Genomic DNA, 21,673 nt, shown 5'->3' with positions numbered 1-21,673 from the left:
CCATCTAATATACCTCCAGCCACATAATCACTTGATGTTTTCTGTACGGTGAATGCATAATGTTTGGGGCCTGTACTCCACTGGCCTGCAGTAAAATTGATATCCAATGACCGTCTAATATACTTATAGCCACATAATCACTTGATGTTTTCTGTCAGGTGAATGCCTAATTTTTAGGGCCTGTACTCCCGTGGCCTAAAATAGAAAAAAAATCTAGGATCCAGCCGGGAACATTTCAGAAAATTTCGCTTTAAGACGCATATAAATGGCCCCTGATTAAAATACTTATTTTTGCGGGGAATTTTTGCATTGATCCCACTCTGGTAGGTCATTGTCCATGTTGTGGGACGATTTGTGCACTTCTTGTAAGTATTTGGTGGCTGCAAATATGACCTGAAGGTTTTTTAGGTTCATCGGTCATTAAAGTAAATGGGGCCCGCTGCAAACTTGCGGTTCGCGAACATTTGATCGCGTTTGCGAATCATTCCTGCCGATGTTCGTCCATCACTATATAGCAATATATTTAATATTTTTTGCAAATTCTTGAAGTGCCGATATTCACAGTAAAAATTTTGCGCTCAACACTACTCCTATTAACATAAATCCATATTGAGTGAGCTCCCCATTTGAAGGGACGAAGGGTATTTAAACTTTCTGCATAACTAAAGGAGAGCTCTAACCACGAAAAGCATATATTAGAAAATCAATAAGTACAGAATTTTTTATCCTCTCTGCTGTTTCATTTGATTCCTAAATGCAACTTAGTACAACAAAGTATCTAAATAAGCCTTCATTAACAATTTTCCTACTATTTTGCTTCTGCAATGTGTGCAAGTTCATCCTCTAGCTGCTGGTGTTGCTGAATCTGACATATCTGCCAGAACTGTGCTCCTGGCTGTGTCAGCTCTCTCTGCTCTTCCTCTCCATTTTCTCAGTGTTTAAAATAGATGCATGAGGTTGTACACAGCAGATGTATGAAGAGTTGTGACCACCCAAGGAAGCCAGATCTCACAGGCTGTAGATAACAAAGCGCATCTTATGCAGTTGGCAGGGGAAGGCAGCAGCATCCTAGATACACAGATCTAACATATTACTGGAAGGGGCATACCAACATGAGAAAAGACTGAGAGTAGGAGTGAGTTGAATACTGCATATCAGATGTCTTTATATATATATATATATATATATATATATATATATATTTATGGAAAAATAGACAGCACTCCAAGGGCTATAAAACAATGAAAAATGTATTCACCCATGTGGAACAATACAGCAGCAGCAACGTTTTGACTCATCCATAGAGCCTTTCGTAAGCTCCATGGATGAGCCGTAATATCGCTGCTGTATTGTTCCACATGGTGATTGCATTTTTCATTGTTTTATAGCCCTTGGAGTGCTGTCCATTTTTCAATTTATACATTTTGGGCTATTAGCCTATGACCCTTTTCTTTCTTTTGATTAATTGTCGGTGCTGCCAACCTTTTCTTTATAAATAAATAAATATATATATATATATCCCCTGCAGTGGCCCTCCAATAGTAATCCATAGATGCCAAAGTAATGCCCCTCTGCTCTTACAAAGAGGCACTTTATTGTGGAACATAGATGGGTGGGAATTGCATGTACTGCGCTTTATTGAACACCCAAAGAACTTTATAACGATATAGTTACCTAATAAAACTTTGACTACCTGCAACTATGAGGCTTAAGATTAAAATGGCTTACACAGATACTATTGAAATCAATAATAAATGTATTCTGCCACTGATGTATATAAGAAAAGTTTTTGATGAGTGTGAGTGGCAATCTCTCAAACAATGGAAAATAGTGATCTCGCTATAGTCGTTCTCCTAGCAATACTAGTTGCATGTAGAATTCCAGTAACAGAGATGCAATGGATATGCCTTTAGGTAATTTTTTTAATGTGCTTTGAGAAATGATGATAGAGGTCAAAGGAAAATCCTCTCGCCAGATGTAATAGAGGTGCAACAAACAGGGAAAAAATGAAGGACACAGGATGTGAGCTTACAGAAGATGAGGAGTTACAGGATAAATTACATGGAAATTACAACATAGATAACTTAATAAAACTAAATATAACATTGGTTAAGTACTCTAAGTACAGTGGGTAACAACACAAAATACAATAATGAATTGTAATTGAAAGTAGGGATGAGCGAACTCGAACTGTATAGTTCGGGTTCGTACCGAATTTTGGGGTGTCCGTGACACGGACCCGAACCCGGACATTTTCGTAAAAGTCCGGGTTCGGGTTCGGTGTTCGTCGCTTTCTTCGCGCTTTTGTGACGCTTTCTTGGCGCTTTTTGAAAGGCTGCAAAGCAGCCAATCAACAAGCGTCATACTACTTGCCCCAAGAGGCCATCACAGCCATGCCTACTATTGGCATGGCTGTGATTGGCCAGAGCACCATGTGACCCAGCCTCTATTTAAGCTGGAGTCACATAGCGCCGCCCGTCACTCTGCTCTGATTAGCGTAGGGAGAGGTTGCGGCTGCGACAGTAGGGCGAGATTAGGCAGATTAACTCCTCCAAAGGACTTGATTAACTGATCGATCTGCAGCTGTGGATCATTGAGCTGCTGATCCTCAATTGCTCACTGTTTTTAGGCTGCACAGACCGTTTGTCAGTCTCATTTTTCTGGGGTGATCGGCGGCCATTTTGTGTCTTGTGGTGCGCCAGCACAAGCTGCGACCAAGTGCATTTAACCCTCAATGGTGTGGTTGTTTTTTGGCTAAAGCCTACATCAGGGTGAAGCTGTGACACCAAGTGCATTTAACCAGCAATAGTCTGTTCATTTTTTGGCCATATACAAAATCAGGGGCAAGCTGCGCCTGTCACCAAGTGCATTTAACCCTCAATGGTGTGGTTGTTTTTTGGCTAAAGCCTACATCAGGGTGAAGCTGTCACACCAAGTGCATTTAACCAGCAATAGTCTGTTCATTTTTTGGCCATATACAAAATCAGGGGCAAGCTGCGCCTGTCACCAAGTGCATTTAACCCTCAATGGTGTGGTTGTTTTTTGGCTAAAGCCTACATCAGGGTGAAGCTGTCACACCAAGTGCATTTAACCAGCAATAGTCTGTTGATTTTTTGGCCATATACAAAATCAGGGGCAAGCTGCGCCTGTCACCAAGTGCATTTAACCCTCAATGGTGTGGTTGTTTTTTGGCTAAAGCCTACATCAGGGTGAAGCTGTCACACCAAGTGCATTTAACCAGCAATAGTCTGTTCATTTTTTGGCCATATCCCAGTCTAATTCTGTCACTAAATCCATACCGGTCACCCAGCGCCTAAATACTAGGCCTCAAATTTATATCCAGCTAAATCTGTCCCTAGTGCTGTAGCTGGGCGAGTTATTTAGTGTCCGTTCAAGCACATTTCTTGTTCTGGGTTGAAATACAATTCCCAATTTAGCAATTTCATAATTTAGTGGTTTCTGCTATATCAGAGCTATTTGAAATCTATCCCTAAAAGGGTATATAATATTCAAGGTGCACATTGGGTCATTCAGAATAACTTCACACACACCCGCTACTGTGTATTTCCAAGTCTAATTCTGTCACTAAACCCATACCTGTCACCCAGCGCCTAAATACTAGGCCTCAAATTTAAATCCCTCTAAATCTCTCGTTACCCACCGCTGTACTGTTGTTGCTGGGCAAGATATTTAGTGTCCGTCAAAGCACATTTTTTGTTCTGGGTTGAAGTACAATTCCCAATTTAGCAATTTCATAATTTAGTGGTTTCTGCTATATCAGAGCTATTTGAAATCTATCCCTAAAAGGGTATATAATATTGAAGGTGCACATAGGGTCATTCAGAATAACTTCACACACACGCTTCTGTGCATTTCCAAGTCTAATTCTGTCACTAAATCCATACCGGTGACCCAGCGCCTAAATACTAGGCCTCAAATTTAAATCCCTCTAAATCTCTCGTTACCCACCACTGTACTGTTGTTGCTGGGCAAGATATTTAGTGTCCGTCAAAGCACATTTTTTGTTCTGGGTTGAAGTACAATTCCCAATTTAGCAATTTCATAATTTAGTGGTTTCTGCTATATCAGAGCTATTTGAAATCTATCCCTAAAAGGGTATATAATATTGAAGGTGCACATAGGGTCATTCAGAATAACTTCACACACACGCTTCTGTGCATTTCCAAGTCTAATTCTGTCACTAAATCCATACCGGTGACCCAGCGCCTAAATACTAGGCCTCAAATTTAAATCCCTCTAAATCTCTCGTTACCCACCGCTGTACTGTTGTTGCTGGGCAAGATATTTAGTGTCCGTCAAAGCACATTTTTTGTTCTGGGTTGAAGTACAATTCCCAATTTAGCAATTTCATAATTTAGTGGTTTCTGCTATATCAGAGCTATTTGAAATCTATCCCTAAAAGGGTATATAATATTGAAGGTGCACATAGGGTCATTCAGAATAACTTCACACACACGCTTCTGTGCATTTCCAAGTCTAATTCTGTCACTAAATCCATACCGGTGACCCAGCGCCTAAATACTAGGCCTCAAATTTAAATCCCTCTAAATCTCTCGTTACCCACCGCTGTACTGTTGTTGCTGGGCAAGATATTTAGTGTCCGTCAAAGCACATTTTTTGTTCTGGGTTGAAGTACAATTCCCAATTTAGCAATTTCATAATTTAGTGGTTTCTGCTATATCAGAGCTATTTGAAATCTATCCCTAAAAGGGTATATAATATTGAAGGTGCACATAGGGTCATTCAGAATAACTTCACACACACGCTTCTGTGCATTTCCAAGTCTAATTCTGTCACTAAATCCATACCGGTGACCCAGCGCCTAAATACTAGGCCTCAAATTTAAATCCCTCTAAATCTCTCGTTACCCACCACTGTACTGTTGTTGCTGGGCAAGATATTTAGTGTCCGTCAAAGCACATTTTTTGTTCTGGGTTGAAGTACAATTCCCAATTTAGCAATTTCATAATTTAGTGGTTCCTGCTATATCAGAGCTATTTGAAATCTATCCCAAAAAGGGTATATAATATTGAAGGTGCACATTGGGTCATTCAGAATAACTTCACACACACCCGCTACTGTGTATTTCCAAGTCTAATTCTGTCACTAAACCCATACCTGTCACCCAGCGCCTAAATACTAGGCCTCAAATTTAAATCCCTCTAAATCTCTCGTTACCCACCGCTGTACTGTTGTTGCTGGGCAAGATATTTAGTGTCCGTCAAAGCACATTTTTTGTTCTGGGTTGAAGTACAATTCCCAATTTAGCAATTTCATAATTTTGTGGTTTCTGCTATATCAGAGCTATTTGAAATCTATCCCTAAAAGGGTATATAATATTGAAGGTGCACATAGGGTCATTCAGAATAACTTCACACACACGCTTCTGTGCATTTCCAAGTCTAATTCTGTCACTAAATCCATACCGGTGACCCAGCGCCTAAATACTAGGCCTCAAATTTAAATCCCTCTAAATCTCTCGTTACCCACCGCTGTACTGTTGTTGCTGGGCAAGATATTTAGTGTCCGTCAAAGCACATTTTTTGTTCTGGGTTGAAGTACAATTCCCAATTTAGCAATTTCATAATTTAGTGGTTCCTGCTATATCAGAGCTATTTGAAATCTATCCCAAAAAGGGTATATAATATTGAAGGTGCACATTGGGTCATTCAGAATAACTTCACACACACCCGCTACTGTGTATTTCCAAGTCTAATTCTGTCACTAAACCCATACCTGTCACCCAGCGCCTAAATACTAGGCCTCAAATTTAAATCCCTCTAAATCTCTCGTTACCGCTGTACTGTTGTAGCTGGGAAAGTTATTTAGTGCCCGTCAAAGCACATTTTTTGTTCTGGGTTGAAGTACAATTCCCAATTTAGCAATTTCATAATTTAGTGGTTCCTGCTATATCAGAGCTATTTGAAATCTATCCCAAAAAGGGTATATAATATTCAAGGTGCACATTGGGTCATTCAGAATAACTTCACACACACGCTTCTGTGCATTTCCAAGTCTAATTCTGTCACTAAATCCATACCGGTCACCCAGCGCCTAAATACTAGGCCTCAAATTTATATCCCGCTGAATTTGAATACAATACATTGGGCCAAATAATATATTTGTTGTTGTGGTGAACCATAACAATGAGAAAAACATCTAGTAAGGGACGCGGACGTGGACATGGTCGTGGTGGTGTTAGTGGACCCTCTGGTGCTGGGAGAGGACGTGGCCGTTCTGCCACATCCACACGTCCTAGTGTACCAACTACCTCAGGTCCCAGTAGCCGCCAGAATTTACAGCGATATATGGTGGGGCCCAATGCCGTTCTAAGGATGGTAAGGCCTGAGCAGGTACAGGCATTAGTCAATTGGGTGGCCGACAGTGGATCCAGCACGTTCACATTATCTCCCACCCAGTCTTCTGCAGAAAGCGCACAGATGGCGCCTGAAAACCAACCCCATCAGTCTGTCACATCACCCCCATGCATACCAGGGAAACTGTCTCAGCCTCAAGTTATGCAGCAGTCTCTTATGCTGTTTGAAGACTCCGCTGGCAGGGTTTCCCAAGGGCATCCACCTAGCCCTTCCCCAGCGGTGAAAGACATAGAATGCACTGACGCACAACCACTTATGTTTCCTGATGATGAGGACATGGGAATACCACCTCAGCATGTCTCTGATGATGACGAAACACAGGTGCCAACTGCTGCGTCTTTCTGCAGTGTGCAGACTGAACAGGAGGTCAGGGATCAAGACTGGGTGGAAGACGATGCAGGGGACGATGAGGTCCTAGACCCCACATGGAATGAAGGTCGTGCCACTGACTTTCACAGTTCGGAGGAAGAGGCAGTGGTGAGACCGAGCCAACAGCGTAGCAAAAGAGGGAGCAGTGGGCAAAAGCAGAACACCCGCCGCCAAGAGACTCCGCCTGCTACTGACCGCCGCCATCTGGGACCGAGCACCCCAAAGGCAGCTTCAAGGAGTTCCCTGGCATGGCACTTCTTCAAACAATGTGCTGACGACAAGACCCGAGTGGTTTGCACGCTGTGCCATCAGAGCCTGAAGCGAGGCATTAACGTTCTGAACCTGAGCACAACCTGCATGACCAGGCACCTGCATGCAAAGCATGAACTGCAGTGGAGTAAACACCTTAAAACCAAGGAAGTCACTCAGGCTCCCCCTGCTACCTCTTCTGCTGCTGCCGCCTCGGCCTATTCTGCTGCTGCCGCCTCGGCCTCTTCCTCCGCCTCTGGAGGAACGTTGGCACCTGCCGCCCAGCAAACAGGGGATGTACCACCAACACCACCACCACCACCTCCGTCACCAAGCGTCTCAACCATGTCACACGCCAGCGTTCAGCTCTCCATCTCACAAACATTTGATAGAAAGCGTAAATTCCCACCTAGCCACCCTCGATCCCTGGCCCTGAATGCCAGCATTTCTAAACTACTGGCCTATGAAATGCTGTCATTTAGGCTGGTGGACACAGACAGCTTCAAACAGCTCATGTCGCTTGCTGTCCCACAGTATGTTGTTCCCAGCCGGCACTACTTCTCCAAGAGAGCCGTGCCTTCCCTGCACAACCAAGTATCCCATAAAATCAAGTGTGCACTGCGCAACGCCATCTGTAGCAAGGTCCACCTAACCACAGATACGTGGACCAGTAAGCACGGCCAGGGACGCTATATCTCCCTAACTGCACACTGGGTAAATGTAGTGGCAGCTGGGCCCCAGGCGGAGAGCTGTTTGGCGCACGTCCTGCCGCCGCCAAGGATCGCAGGGCAACATTCTTTGCCTCCTGTTGCCACCTCCTCCTTCTCGGCTTCCTCCTCCTCTTCTTCCACCTGCTCATCCAGTCAGCCACACACCTTCACCACCAACTTCAGCACAGCCCGGGGTAAACGTCAGCAGGCCATTCTGAAACTCATATGTTTGGGGGACAGGCCCCACACCGCACAGGAGTTGTGGCGGGGTATTGAACAACAGACCGACGAGTGGTTGCTGCCGGTGAGCCTCAAGCCCGGCCTGGTGGTGTGTGATAGTGGGCGAAATCTCGTTGCAGCTCTGGGACTAGCCAATTTGACGCACTTCCCTTGCTTGGCGCATGTGCTGAATTTGGTGGTGCAGAAGTTCATTCACAACTACCCCGACATGTCAGAGCTGCTGCATAAAGTGCGGGCCGTCTGTTCGCGCTTCCGGCGTTCACATCCTGCCGCTGCTCGCCTGTCTGCGCTACAGCGTAACTTCGGCCTTCCCGCTCACCGCCTCATATGCGACGTGCCCACCAGGTGGAACTCCACCTTGCACATGCTGGACAGACTGTGCGAGCAGCAGCAGGCCATAGTGGAGTTTCAGCTGCAGCACGCACGGGTCAGTCGCACTACAGAACAGCACCACTTCACCACCAATGACTGGGCCTCCATGCGAGACCTGTGTGCCCTGTTGCGCTGTTTCGAGTACTCCACCAACATGGCCAGTGGCGATGACACCGTTATCAGCGTTACAATACCACTTCTATGTCTCCTTGAGAAAACACTTAGGGCGATGATGGAACAGGAGGTGGCCCAGGAGGAGGAGGAGGAGGATGAGGAAGAGGGGTCATTTTTAGCACTTTCAGGCCAGTCTCTTCGAAGTGACTCAGAGGGAGGTTTTTTGCAACAGCAGAGGCCAGGTACAAATGTGGCCAGCCAGGGCCCACTACTGGAGGACGAGGAGGACGAGGATGAGGAGGAGGTGGAGGAGGATGAGGATGAAGCATGGTCACAGCGGGGTGGCACCCAACGCAGCTCGGGTCCATCACTGGTGCGTGGCTGGGGGGAAAGGCAGGACGATGACGATACGCCTCCCACAGAGGACAGCTTGTCCTTACCCCTGGGCAGCCTGGCACACATGAGCGACTACATGCTGCAGTGCCTGCGCAACGACAGCAGAGTTGCCCACATTTTAACCTGTGCGGACTACTGGGTTGCCACCCTGCTGGATCCACGCTACAAAGACAATGTGCCCACCTTACTTCCTGCACTGGAGCGTGATAGGAAGATGCGCGAGTACAAGCGCACGTTGGTAGACGCGCTACTGAGAGCATTCCCAAATGTCACAGGGGAACAAGTGGAAGCCCAAGGCCAAGGCAGAGGAGGAGCAAGAGGTCGCCAAGGCAGCTGTGTCACGGCCAGCTCCTCTGAGGGCAGGGTTAGCATGGCAGAGATGTGGAAAACTTTTGTCAACACGCCACAGCTAACTGCACCACCACCTGATACGCAACGTGTTAGCAGGAGGCAACATTTCACTAACATGGTGGAACAGTACGTGTGCACACCCCTCCACGTACTGACTGATGGTTCGGCCCCATTCAACTTCTGGGTCTCTAAATTGTCCACGTGGCCAGAGCTAGCCTTTTATGCCTTGGAGGTGCTGGCCTGCCCGGCAGCCAGCGTTTTGTCTGAACGTGTATTCAGCACGGCAGGGGGCGTCATTACAGACAAACGCAGCCGCCTGTCTACAGCCAATGTGGACAAGCTGACGTTCATAAAAATGAACCAGGCATGGATCCCACAGGACCTGTCCGTCCCTTGTCCAGATTAGACATTAACTACCTCCCCATAACCATATATTATTGGACTCCAGGGCACTTCCTCATTCAATCCTATTTTTATTTTCATTTTACCATTATATTGCGATGCTACCCAAAGTTGAATGAACCTCTCCTCTGCCTGTGTGCTAGGCCTAAATATATGCCAATGGACTGTTGCAGTGGTGGCTGACGTGAAGCCTCATTCTCTGCTATGACATGCAGACTAATTCTCTGCTGACATGAAGACAGATTCTCTGTTACGGGACCTCCCTCCTCTGCCTGGGTGCTGGGCCTAAATATATGCCAATGGACTGTTGCAGTGGTGGCTGACGTGAAGCCTCATTCTCTGCTATGACATGCAGACTGATTCTCTGCTGACATGAAGCCAGATTCTCTGTTACGGGACCTCTCTCCTCTGCCTGTGTGTGTGCTGGGCCTAAATATATGCCAATGGACTGTTGCAGTGGTGGCTGACGTGAAGCCTCATTCTCTGCTATGACATGCAGACTGATTCTCTGCTGACATGAAGCCAGATTCTCTGTTACGGGACCTCTCTCCTCTGCCTGTGTGTGTGCTGGGCCTAAATATATGCCAATGGACTGTTGCAGTGGTGGCTGACGTGAAGCCTCATTCTCTGCTATGACATGCAGACTAATTCTCTGCTGACATGAAGACAGATTCTCTGTTACGGGACCTCCCTCCTCTGCCTGGGTGCTGGGCCTAAATATATGCCAATGGACTGTTGCAGTGGTGGCTGACGTGAAGCCTCATTCTCTGCTATGACATGCAGACTGATTCTCTGCTGACATGAAGACAGATTCTCTGTTACGGGACCTCTCTCCTCTGCCTGTGTGCTAGGCCTAAATATATGCCAATGGACTGTTGCAGTGGTGGGTGACGTGAAGCCTCATTCTCTGCTATGACATGCAGACTGATTCTCTGCTGTCATGAAGCCAGATTGTCTGTTACGGGACCTCTCTGCTCTGCCTGTGTGCTAGGCCTAAATATATGCCAATGGACTGTTGCAGTGGTGGGTGACGTGAAGCCTCATTCTCTGCTATGACATGCAGACTAATTCTCTGCTGACATGAAGACAGATTCTCTGTTACGGGACCTCTCTCCTCTGCCTGTGTGTGTGCTGGGCCTAAATATATGCCAATGGACTGTTGCAGTGGTGGCTGACGTGAAGCCTCATTCTCTGCTATGACATGCAGACTGATTCTCTGCTGACATGAAGCCAGATTCTCTGTTACGGGACCTCTCTCCTCTGCCTGTGTGCTAGGCCTAAATATATGCCAATGGACTGTTGCAGTGGTGGGTGACGTGAAGCCTCATTCTCTGCTATGACATGCAGACTAATTCTCTGCTGACATGAAGACAGATTCTCTGTTACGGGACCTCTCTCCTCTGCCTGTGTGTGTGCTGGGCCTAAATATATGCCAATGGACTGTTGCAGTGGTGGCTGACGTGAAGCCTCATTCTCTGCTATGACATGCAGACTGATTCTCTGCTGACATGAAGCCAGATTCTCTGTTACGGGACCTCTCTCCTCTGCCTGTGTGCTAGGCCTAAATATATGCCAATGGACTGTTGCAGTGGTGGCTGACGTGAAGCCTCATTCTCTGCTATGACATGCAGACTAATTCTCTGCTGACATGAAGACAGATTCTCTGTTACGGGACCTCTCTCCTCTGCCTGGGTGCCGGGGCCTAAATATCTGAGAATGGACTGTTCCAGTGGTGGGTGACGGGAAGCCAGATTCTCTGCTATGGAACCTCTCTCCAATTGATTTTGGTTAATTTTTATTTATTTAATTTTTATTTTAATTAATTTCCCTATCCACATTTGTTTGCAGGGGATTTACCTACATGTTGCTGCCTTTTGCAGCCCTCTAGCCCTTTCCTGGGCTGTTTTACAGCCGTTTTAGTGCCGAAAAGTTCGGGTCCCCATTGACTTCAATGGGGTTCGGGTTCGGGACGAAGTTCGGATCGGGTTCGGATCCCGAACCCGAACATTTCCGGGATGTTCGGCCGAACTTCTCGAACCCGAACATCCAGGTGTTCGCTCAACTCTAATTGAAAGTCATAGCTGGGATAGGAAAAAAATCTATTTTATTAACAGAGCTCAGACCTCAATAAGGATATATAATTTTCTATACAGCATTTGGGACTAGAAGAAAACAAGTGAAGGTTCACTTGCAGTAATCACCGAATTTATTGGGCCTATAAATTCAAGTGTTCCACAAAAATTAAAAATTATATTTTAAATGTAAATGTATAGAATGCTATACACAGTTTATCAAGAAACACTAGTAAACCTTGCATGTCTGGTTTGCCAGCATATTTGCACATACTTGTTTGTGAAATTGAGTAGATAAAGATCATGTGTATCATTTCATGTCCCTTCTATAGCAAAGTATAAGTACACAAACTATAATATACATGACAAACAGGACTTAATACTAAATTTCCTGTTGTAGAGCAAATTAGAAACTATAAGTAGTCCTGCCTGAACAGCTTGTAGGAAAAATAACATATACCTAGTCTATTATTTAACCCCTTAGTGACGACCCATACGCCTTTTTATGGGGGTCACTAAGTGGCCTTAGGCTGAGCCGCCGCGTTTTTACGGCGGCCCAGTCTAAGCGCTGCACGGCTCCCCTGCTCTAACAGCCCTGACTGGCAGAAGTGCCAATCCGAGCTGTTTAACCCTTTACATGCCAGGCGCAATAGCGCCCGCTGCATGTAAAGTGGTGACAGAGGGAGCGGACTCCCTCTGTCTCCCATCAGCACCCCGAAAATGCGATCGCGGGGTGCTGATGTGTTGGGAAGCTTACCTTGCTTCCGATAAGGGCCCCGAGCCTGTCTGCAGTTATCTCCAGCAGGCTGTGCCTCTCTGGCACAGCCTGCTGGTCAATCTTTGAATAGCATTGCTATTGAAATGTAATGCATTATAGAGATAATGCATCACATTTTAAAAGCAATCAAAATACTGTATATTATAGTCCCCTTGTGGACTTTTAAGTAGTAAAAAAAATTGAAAAAAATGCACATTTATTAAATAAATAAAATTCCATAAAATAAAAAAATATGCTTTTCTTTCCATTGAAAATACGCTTTTCAATGAAAAAAATTGCAAAAAGAAAATATCCCCCATATATTTGGTATTGCCGCATCCGTAATGACCCGGACTACATAAATATTACATAAATTATCCCCTATGGTGAACGCCATAAAAAAATATATATTCTAATTTATTCTTAGTTTCCACCGAAAAAAACGTTATAACAAGCGATCAAAAAGCGGCATTTACTCCAAAATTACACCAATGAAAAATACAAGTTGTACCTAAAAAATCAAGCCCTCACACAACTCCATAGAAAAAAAAATTAAAAAGTTATGGGTCTTGTGAAGTGTCAGTGCAAAATAATTTTTTGGGTTAATAAAAGGGGTTTTATTGCAAAAAAAGTTGTAAAAAATCTAGTATTTAGTATCACTGTAATCGTACTGACCCAGAGAACAAAGATATTATGTTATTTGTACTGAAAAATGAACGCCGTAAAATTCATAATGTAAAAACGCAGTTGCAGTATTGCTATTTTTCCCCATCTCCCTCCCAGAAAGAGTTAATAAAAGTTAATCAGAAAGTTATGTGTTCCCCAAAATGGTGCCATTAAAAACTACGACTTGTCCCGTAAAAAACAAGCCCTCATAAAGCTATATAGACAAAAAAAAAAAAAAGTTATATCTCTTGGAACGAGACAATGAAAAAAAGGAAGAAAAACGCTTGGTCATAAAGGCCCAAACAGGCTTTGTCACTAAGGGGTTAACACAGCTAATTAAATGAGTAAGTGGGAGAGGATACATAACTATCATGATCATATCTGAGTGTGATCATATTTCTTCACAATGTTGAATTACTGTGACAGTAACACTGGAATTTCAACAGCGTGTATTGTATTTCAGGAAATCGCAAACCTGGTCCAATAAAACCATCCCCATCTCCAATACGTAAGTAATAGAAGTGCATGAATAAATGTAAATTATTTGAATGTTTGCGGTGTTACTTAATAGGAATCTATCACATTGACCATGCAGTTCTATATGTAGGCAGCATGTTATAGAACAGGAGGAATTGAGAAGATTTATGTATAGTTTTATAGGAAAATATTTAGTATTACTTTTTTTTGTTGCTTAGGAGCCCAATGGGTGGTCCTTCTCAGACGGTCAATCACTGAGCCGGGCCACCTATTGGATTCCTAAGGATAGAAAGTCTGGAGAAATAAATTAATAGAATACAACTTATACTGAATCTTTAGCCACAATACATTTTGCATAAACCAATAGCACAGATGAATATCAAAATCTTTCTAATATATTTTGCAAGAGAAAAATGTTTCTTTCTTCCCCGACTCCCTCCTAAAGTAACATTCTCACCAAAGGAATACAGGATGCCCATAAAAGACTATAAAGAGCGGTGAGGCGAGTGAGTTGCAGGGAGAAAGAATAGACATACAGTAAACAAGCTTGTTTTAAAAGACAGAGACGCACTTGCTACCCATAGAAACCTAGGCAGATGACAGGAAACATGTTGTTAGAGGGAGAAAGAGGCATTTTACTCTTATTAAATGTAACAATGTTTCTTATATTCATCTGCACTATTGATCTATGCAATATTTGTTGAACCAGCTTTTCCCATTTAAATTGCCTGTACATAGTACATGCATATCCTCCAAAACAGATAACTATCAAATGTGTATGGGGCCCCCGACTTTTCCAAATGTTAGATGTTGGGGGAGATAAGGATGGATTTTAGCATGCCCTATCCTTTTGTTCTTGGGGAAATAAGCTGCTCGCCAGCAATTTATGACAGTGGTAGTCGCTACAACAAAATGTTCAACCACCACAAACTGCAGTTATATGGATGTTGAATAATAATTCACATTGTAGAAAAATAAAAAAATGTTCATTCTTGGAGTGGATTTCACATGGAACTTACGATTCAAATCAACAGGGGGCCTAAAAACCACACGAAAATCCTGTTGAAATCACTTCAAATGGAAAACCACCTACAAAAAAACTGTGCAGACAACACAGGAAATGGTGGGGCAGATTCCGCACCTAAATTTGAATCATACTAACACAGTGATTTTCCAGTTGTTGGATAACATCTTCACACATTAAAAGACTACTGTTCATTCCAGACACTTTTTTTTTTGCAGAACAATTTAAAAGTCACAGTGGACAGGTTTGCAGCACTTGGGGAAATTATCACTTCAAAACATTTGATGGAGATACCTACACATTTCCTGGCACATGCAATTATGTATTTGCCTCCCACTGCAAAAGCAACAATGAAGACTTCAACATTCAGATCCGACGCACTGTGGTAAAGGGCATCCCTGTTATAAACCAAATAACAGCAATATTAAAGGGAGTGGTGTTGGAACTAAAAGATAATACTATAATGATGGATGGGATCATGTAAGTTGTTCTTTAACTTCTTTTCACCATCTAGGCTTAGTGTCTCATTGTAAAATGGAAACTGATGACACTTATTTCGTAGGGTGAAAGAGATTCCTGCTGAAAAGTCTAGGGTTCATATTGGCAAACTCGGCCACAACATCAAGATCAAAGTATCCAGTGATATTTCTCTGCTATGGAACGGAAAAGACAGTCTGCTGGTAAATGAAGATATAGTTGCTTATGTATATTGTACAGTATATGACTTTGCACTGACACTGCACAGGGGAACCACTCTATAGGGGTTTATTAAAGTCACATTGCCTATGTCTAGGAGTCTTTGAAAAGAGATATCTTGGACAGCTGCAGAGCAGGCAAGTTCCCTGCAAAGACTGTTGGCAGACTCAACTAAGCAGACCCTAGTTCTTATATTGCTTCCATTGCCATCAGGTGTAGCTGTATAAACATGTAGCTCTGGTAGCAATTATCTACAATTTCTAACATTTTAAGGAGTGTTTCATGGCTTTAAAGGGCTTGACCCATGAAGACAGTGTAGCCCCTATCTACAGGATAGAGGTTTATATCTGATTGGAAAAGGTCCAACTGCTGGAACCCCTGTCGATCACAAAAATGGGGACCTATGCTCCCCATTCTTGTCTGCCCCTGCATTCAACTCTATGGGACTGCCAGAGATAGCTCTCTAAAAGCCCCATACAGCTGACTGGAGCGGCAGCACACAAGTGTTACTAGCACTTCATTGAAACAGTAGAGAACCCAACTTGTTTTTGTGACTGGTGAGGGCCCCAGTGGTCAAGCCCCAACCAATCAGATACTTATCCTCTATCCTGTGGATATGGGATATATTGTCTTTATGGTAAAACCCCTTTAATATTGATGACCTATTCTTAGGATATTTCATAATCCTGATGATCAACCTTTTCATAGGATGCATCAAAACATTTACAACTCTGTACATTATGTGATAGGACTAGTATTATACTGCTTTGAAAAAAATGCCTCCGTGTAAATTGTACATTTTAGCATTATGTAGAAAATGAAATTCTAATGAACTGCATGTTGTATGCTAATTACCATTGAAGATTCATGAAGGTGGTGCTGCTGTCCTTAAAACTCATGCAGTCCAGTCTTTATACCCTCCTTTTCCATTTAATAACATCCTCCTGCAGGTGCTGGTAGTGAGAGACTAAATCCTTAGGGGTACCAATAGGACGATCTGTCACAAAGACCAGGATAGTCGAACGGTGTGTTATCTTCCTGGCACTCTAGTTTGACATAGCGAAGATTGCGTTGATAGATTAAAGGGCTGGCGAAGACCCGGCAGTCATGGTACACATTGGTACCAATGATAAAGTTAGAGGTAGGTAGAAGGTTCCTGATTTCAGGGATTTAGGTTGCAAGCTCAGGACAAGGACCTCAAAGCTAGTATATTTTGAAATACTACCAGCCACAACATAAAGGCAGGGGGAGATTAGAGAGGTTAACAAGTGAGTCAATAACTTCTCTGTCAGCTACAGGCTCTATCATAAGAATGGGCTGCACCTCAATGGGGAAGATGTACCTGTTTTGGCAGAGAATATGGCTAGAAGGTTGGAGGAGTGTTCAAACTAGGGACTGGGGGGCAGGTAATTTCATTATAGGAGTGGAGAATAGTGCTGATAGTGACCTAGGGCAAGGTAAGAGAACTGGGGTGGAATGGAGGGAGAGACTAGAACAGGGTAAAAAATATCCAAAAACCTCTTACAGTCATGTGAAAAAATTAGGACACCCTTTGAAAGCATGTGGTTTTTTGTAACATTTTTAATAAAAGGTTATTTCATCTCCGTTTCAACAATACAGAGAGATTAAAGTAATCCAACTAAACAAAGAAAACTGAAGAAAAGTCTTTTCAAGATCTTCTGTAAATGTCATTCTACAAAAATGCCTATTCTAACTGAGGAAAAAGATAGGACACCCTCACATGTATTCCCTCTTAAATTGGCTCAGATCTCACACAGGTATATCACACCAGGTGCACATAATTAGTAGATCGTTACTCTGCATGTTGAATGAGGCTTGCCCTATTTAAACCTCAGACATTTAGTTTGGTGTGCTCCTGACTGTTGAAGTGAGAGTGAGCACCATGGTGAGAGCAAAAGAGCTGTCAGAGGACTTCAGAAAAAAGATTGTAGCAGCCTATGAGTCTGGGAAGGGATTTAAAAAGATCTCAAAAGATTTTGAAATCAGCCATTCCACTGTCCGGAAGATAGTCTACAAGTGGAGGGCTTTCAAAACAACTGCCAACATGCCCAGGACTGGTCGCCCCAGCAAGTTCACCCCAAGAGCAGACCGCAAGATGCTAAAAGAGGTCTCCAAAAACCCTAAAGTGTCATCTCGAGAACTACAGCAGGCTCTGGCTACTGTTGATGTAGAAGTACATGCCTCTACAATCAGAAAGAGACTGTACAAGTTTAACTTGCATGGGAGGTGTGCAAGGAGGAAACCTTTGCTTTCCAAGAGAAACATCGAGGCCAGACTGACATTTGCCAGAGATAAAGTTGACAAAGACCAGGACTTCTGGAATAATGTTCTTTGGACAGATGAGTCCAAAATTGAATTATTTGGACACAACAGCAGAGGACATGTTTGGCGTAAACCAAACACAGCATTCCAAGAAAAGAACCTCATACCAACTGTGAAGCATGGAGGTGGAAGTGTCATGGTTTGGGGCTGCTTTGCTGCAGCAGGACCTGGTCAGCTCACCATCATAGAATCCACGATGAATTCTACTGTGTATCAGAAGGTGCTTGAAGAACATGTGAGACCATCAGTTAGAAAATTAAAGCTGAAGCGGAACTGGACCATGCAACATGACAATGACCCAAAACATACTAGTAAATCAACCAAAGATTGGCTGAAAAAGAAGAAATGGAGAGTCCTGGAATGGCCAAGTCAAAGTCCAGATTTGAATCCCATTGAGATGCTGTGGGGTGACTTGAAAAGGGCTGTACGTGCAAGAAACCCCTCAAACATCTCACAGCTGAAAAAGTTCTGCATTGAGGAGTGGGGTAAAATTTCCTCAGACCGATGTCGAAGACTGGTAGATGGCTACAAGAACCGTCTCACTGCAGTTATTTCAGCCAAAGGAGGTAACACTCGCTATTAGGGGCAAGGGTGTCCTATCTTTTTCCTCAGTTAGAATAGGCATTTTTGTAGAATGACATTTACAGAAGATCTTGAAAAGACTTTTCTTCAGTTTTCTTTGTTTAGTTGGATTACTTTAATCTCTCTGTATTGTTGAAACGGAGATGAAATAACCTTTTATTAAAAATGTTACAAAAAACCACATGCTTTCAAAGGGTGTCCTAATTTTTTCACATGACTGTATGTATACTAATGCCAGAAGCCTGACCAATAAAATTGGTGAACTGGAATTAGTAATGCCTGAGGAGGACATAGTGGGAATAATTGAGACATGGCTGGATTATAACTATAACTTAGTGGTTAACATACAGGGTGTGAAGCAGTGACAGGCCTCATATATGAAGGACGGTATTTATCTCCCAGAATGCTGCAAGAAACCTATTAAGGAGATACATATCGTGGTTTGCTGTGGTGCACCTGAGATGTGCCACGAGGGTACGCAGCCTTGGTGGAGTGGAAGCCAAAAGCTAGAGTGTCCAATAAGATACATAGTGGACACTGTTGTTACACTTCTAAAGGAGTCCTGAGCCTGCATGACTTTATTGTGTATGACATGGACTGATTACTTGTCCCGGCTGCGATCCGGCTGAACTGAACTGAAACAAGCTGAACAAGCAATACACCATTTTAAAGTGACTTTGTTGTGTCCCTGCCTGTCTTTAAAACTGGTCATAGGAGCCCAATGGCATAATAAGGGTTACAGTTTATTTAGGAAGGATCATAAAAACTGAAGAGAGTTGTGCCTTTATGTAAAGTTCTGTCTAAAGCCCACACTCCCGGAAGATCTAAGTGAGGGAAATGAACATGTGGAGTCAAGTAGGCTATAAATTGAATATGTAAAAGACAGATAAAAGCAGCAAATCTGGAGACAGAAAGGCTAATTTCCAAAGAAAGTAAAACTAATGCTAAATGGTTCTACAATGATATAAATGGTATAAAAGTATTGGCCCTTTAAGGATGATGAGGGAGAAGTTGTAGAGGGTGATAAGGAGAAAACAATCCATAAAATATTTTTTTCTCCACTTTATTCACTAAGAAAAATGAATTGTCAGATGAAATGCAACGTGTCAAAGTAAACTCCCCATTAAATGTGACCTGTCTGACACAGAAGTAACTGCAATGGCGTTGTGAAAAATATTAAAATATACAAATTACTGGGTCTAGATTGCATACACCCCATATTTTAAAATAATTAAGTAATGTCTTAGAAAGATCCTTTTTATTTTTTATATTAAAAAGATTTTATGGGATTTTGATACTGATGACCTATCTTCAGGATACGTCATCAATATCTGATCGGCGGGGGTCACGGTGGGGATATCTCCTGTGAGTGGCACAACCTTCTCGCAGCAGGATAACAGGCCAAACTGGATGGACAAATGTATTTTTTTGGCCTTATGTACTATGCTACTATGTTACTAAGCACAACGCCATACATTGTATAGTGGCTGTACTTGGTATCGCATTTAGCCTCATTGAAGTCAATGGGGCTGAGCGCGATACCAAGCTCAGCCACTATACAATGTACGTCACTGTGCTTGTTGATCACTAGTGTTTAGCAGATCGAGCTTCGGATCCTAGATCTGAAGCCAATTCGTTCAAAACTTTGAATGTTATACAGAGATACATTTCCATACAGCATTCAAACGTATGGAGCCCCGGCAACGCAAATTTATTATCACCAACTAATGAATTACTTTGGAATTCGATTTTTGAACTTTAAAACCATTTTAGAACATGGGTATGCAGTCTGCTTCAGTACCGAGGTTCCAGCCAGTACCGAAGTCGACTTCTGATCCATGTTTTAAAATGGTTTTAAAGTTAAAAAATCAATGGTTAAAGTTATTCAATAAAAGTTGATACTATTTTACATGACAGTGCTTTATGTCTGCTGGACATTTTCTCACAGTCCTACTGCAAGTTCACTTTAACAGCCCTCTTAGTGAAGCTTCCATGTGAGAGAACCCATTCTTGGAAGTCAATGCCCTAATAGCCTATGGGGAAAAGGAGGTATCGTCATTATATGTTAAGAAGACAAAACGTGATCAGATGTCTGTGTAGGTGTGGTCACAATTTGAACAAGACATTGGCTTTATTTTTAGTCATTTTAAAAATTGTGTTTTATCTTGTAGCTGAAACTGAACCGTAAAAAATATGCAAAGCAAACCTGTGGACTGTGTGGTGATTTTAGTGGTGTCAGTGGATTCAAATTAGATGGTAAGAAACTATTCAAGTCCTTCTGCATTCATTCAGTACATATAGTAAAAATAAAGTGGCTTCCACAGATGAGAGGGGGAAAGAGCATGAAAGACCTTGAAAGGGCAAAGATGGAGCCCAGGCTCCCAGCCCGGTCATTCAGTCGTTCATGCAAGCTTATCCTTACATCTTACATACATGGAAAAGAGTTCATATTCTTCAATATTACAGACTCAAATGGACTACTACATGGCCTCTATATTCCCCTGCCTATAGCTGGTCTGCAGGAGTTATTTTAAAGCGCCTCCTTCTACAGGAAGGCGCCGCAGCAACTTAGGTTCCTAGCTTTTCTAGTTTCCTGTTTAAAGATTATTCTTAGGTTTTACGTACATGGAAAAGACTAGAGTTCATATTTTTCAATATTAGAGACTCGAATGGACTACATGTCCCACTATTGGTGTCTGCATGCACTATTGTATTCTCTGCAAGAAGCAATGTATATCTGTAAAAATAGTTCCAAATTACAGCATCTGAAGTTTTCAGTTTCTGTAAAATTATAATACATTTTGCCTATTCCTTATTCAGGTAAACCGCTCTCTCCAGTGCAATATGGAAATTTACAAAAAATTAGTGGTCCTACTGAAGAGTGTCTAGATGTGCCCGATTTCACTCCGAAATATTGCAAAGATAAGGTACAATAAAAAAACAATAAAAATATTTTTTTTCTGAGTTAATTGGTATGCATGAGAATACATTTGTTAACAAACATTTTTGGAATTAGTTCTAATGGGCATTGAATATAAAATCTAATCCAATCACCATCCCCCGGACACTCACAGCAAATTATTTTGTAAAAACATACATGCAAAAACATGTAACATATCTATTTAATTGTATTATTATGACATGATGACATTTTGCAGAGTACCGGTAAAATCAATTTAATAAAACATTACTGTAAAATTATACTGTAACATCTGGCACTTATAACATATTGCAATCGGTCCACACCGAATATTTAACTCCTCTACCATTGACCAAATTGGAGGAACTGGAACAAGGGGCAGATATAAAATATTTCTAAACATTGACTATCATGGATCACACCTTGCAAAGTCCCAATTTTGACACTAGCTATCTCTACTTGACCGATATTATGACATAATGTTAGCCCAGCTCCCAGTACCTGCGATTCTGTCCCCACACACAGGTACGGGAGC

The 21,673-nt window shown here is 42.7% G+C and overlaps 1 protein-coding gene across 1 annotated transcript in view; it reads left to right on the top strand.

Annotated features, from left to right (window-relative positions):
- Positions 1–21,673, top strand: part of LOC122920027 (mucin-5AC-like) — a 207,562-nt gene that overhangs the window by 15,091 nt on the left and 170,798 nt on the right. Inside the window, exons 3-7 of the mRNA XM_044269237.1 lie at positions 13,560–13,604; positions 14,816–15,077; positions 15,160–15,277; positions 20,390–20,474; positions 21,039–21,145. Coding sequence (XP_044125172.1) covers positions 13,560–13,604; positions 14,816–15,077; positions 15,160–15,277; positions 20,390–20,474; positions 21,039–21,145 — 617 coding nt within the window. The remainder of the gene's footprint in view (positions 1–13,559; positions 13,605–14,815; positions 15,078–15,159; positions 15,278–20,389; positions 20,475–21,038; positions 21,146–21,673) is intronic.

Source organism: Bufo gargarizans, chromosome 10 (genome assembly GCF_014858855.1).
Source record: "Bufo gargarizans isolate SCDJY-AF-19 chromosome 10, ASM1485885v1, whole genome shotgun sequence".
NCBI lineage: Eukaryota > Metazoa > Chordata > Amphibia > Anura > Bufonidae > Bufo > Bufo gargarizans.
The sequence above is the reverse complement of the archived record's forward strand: the minus strand, read 5'-3'. Positions and strand labels throughout refer to the sequence as shown.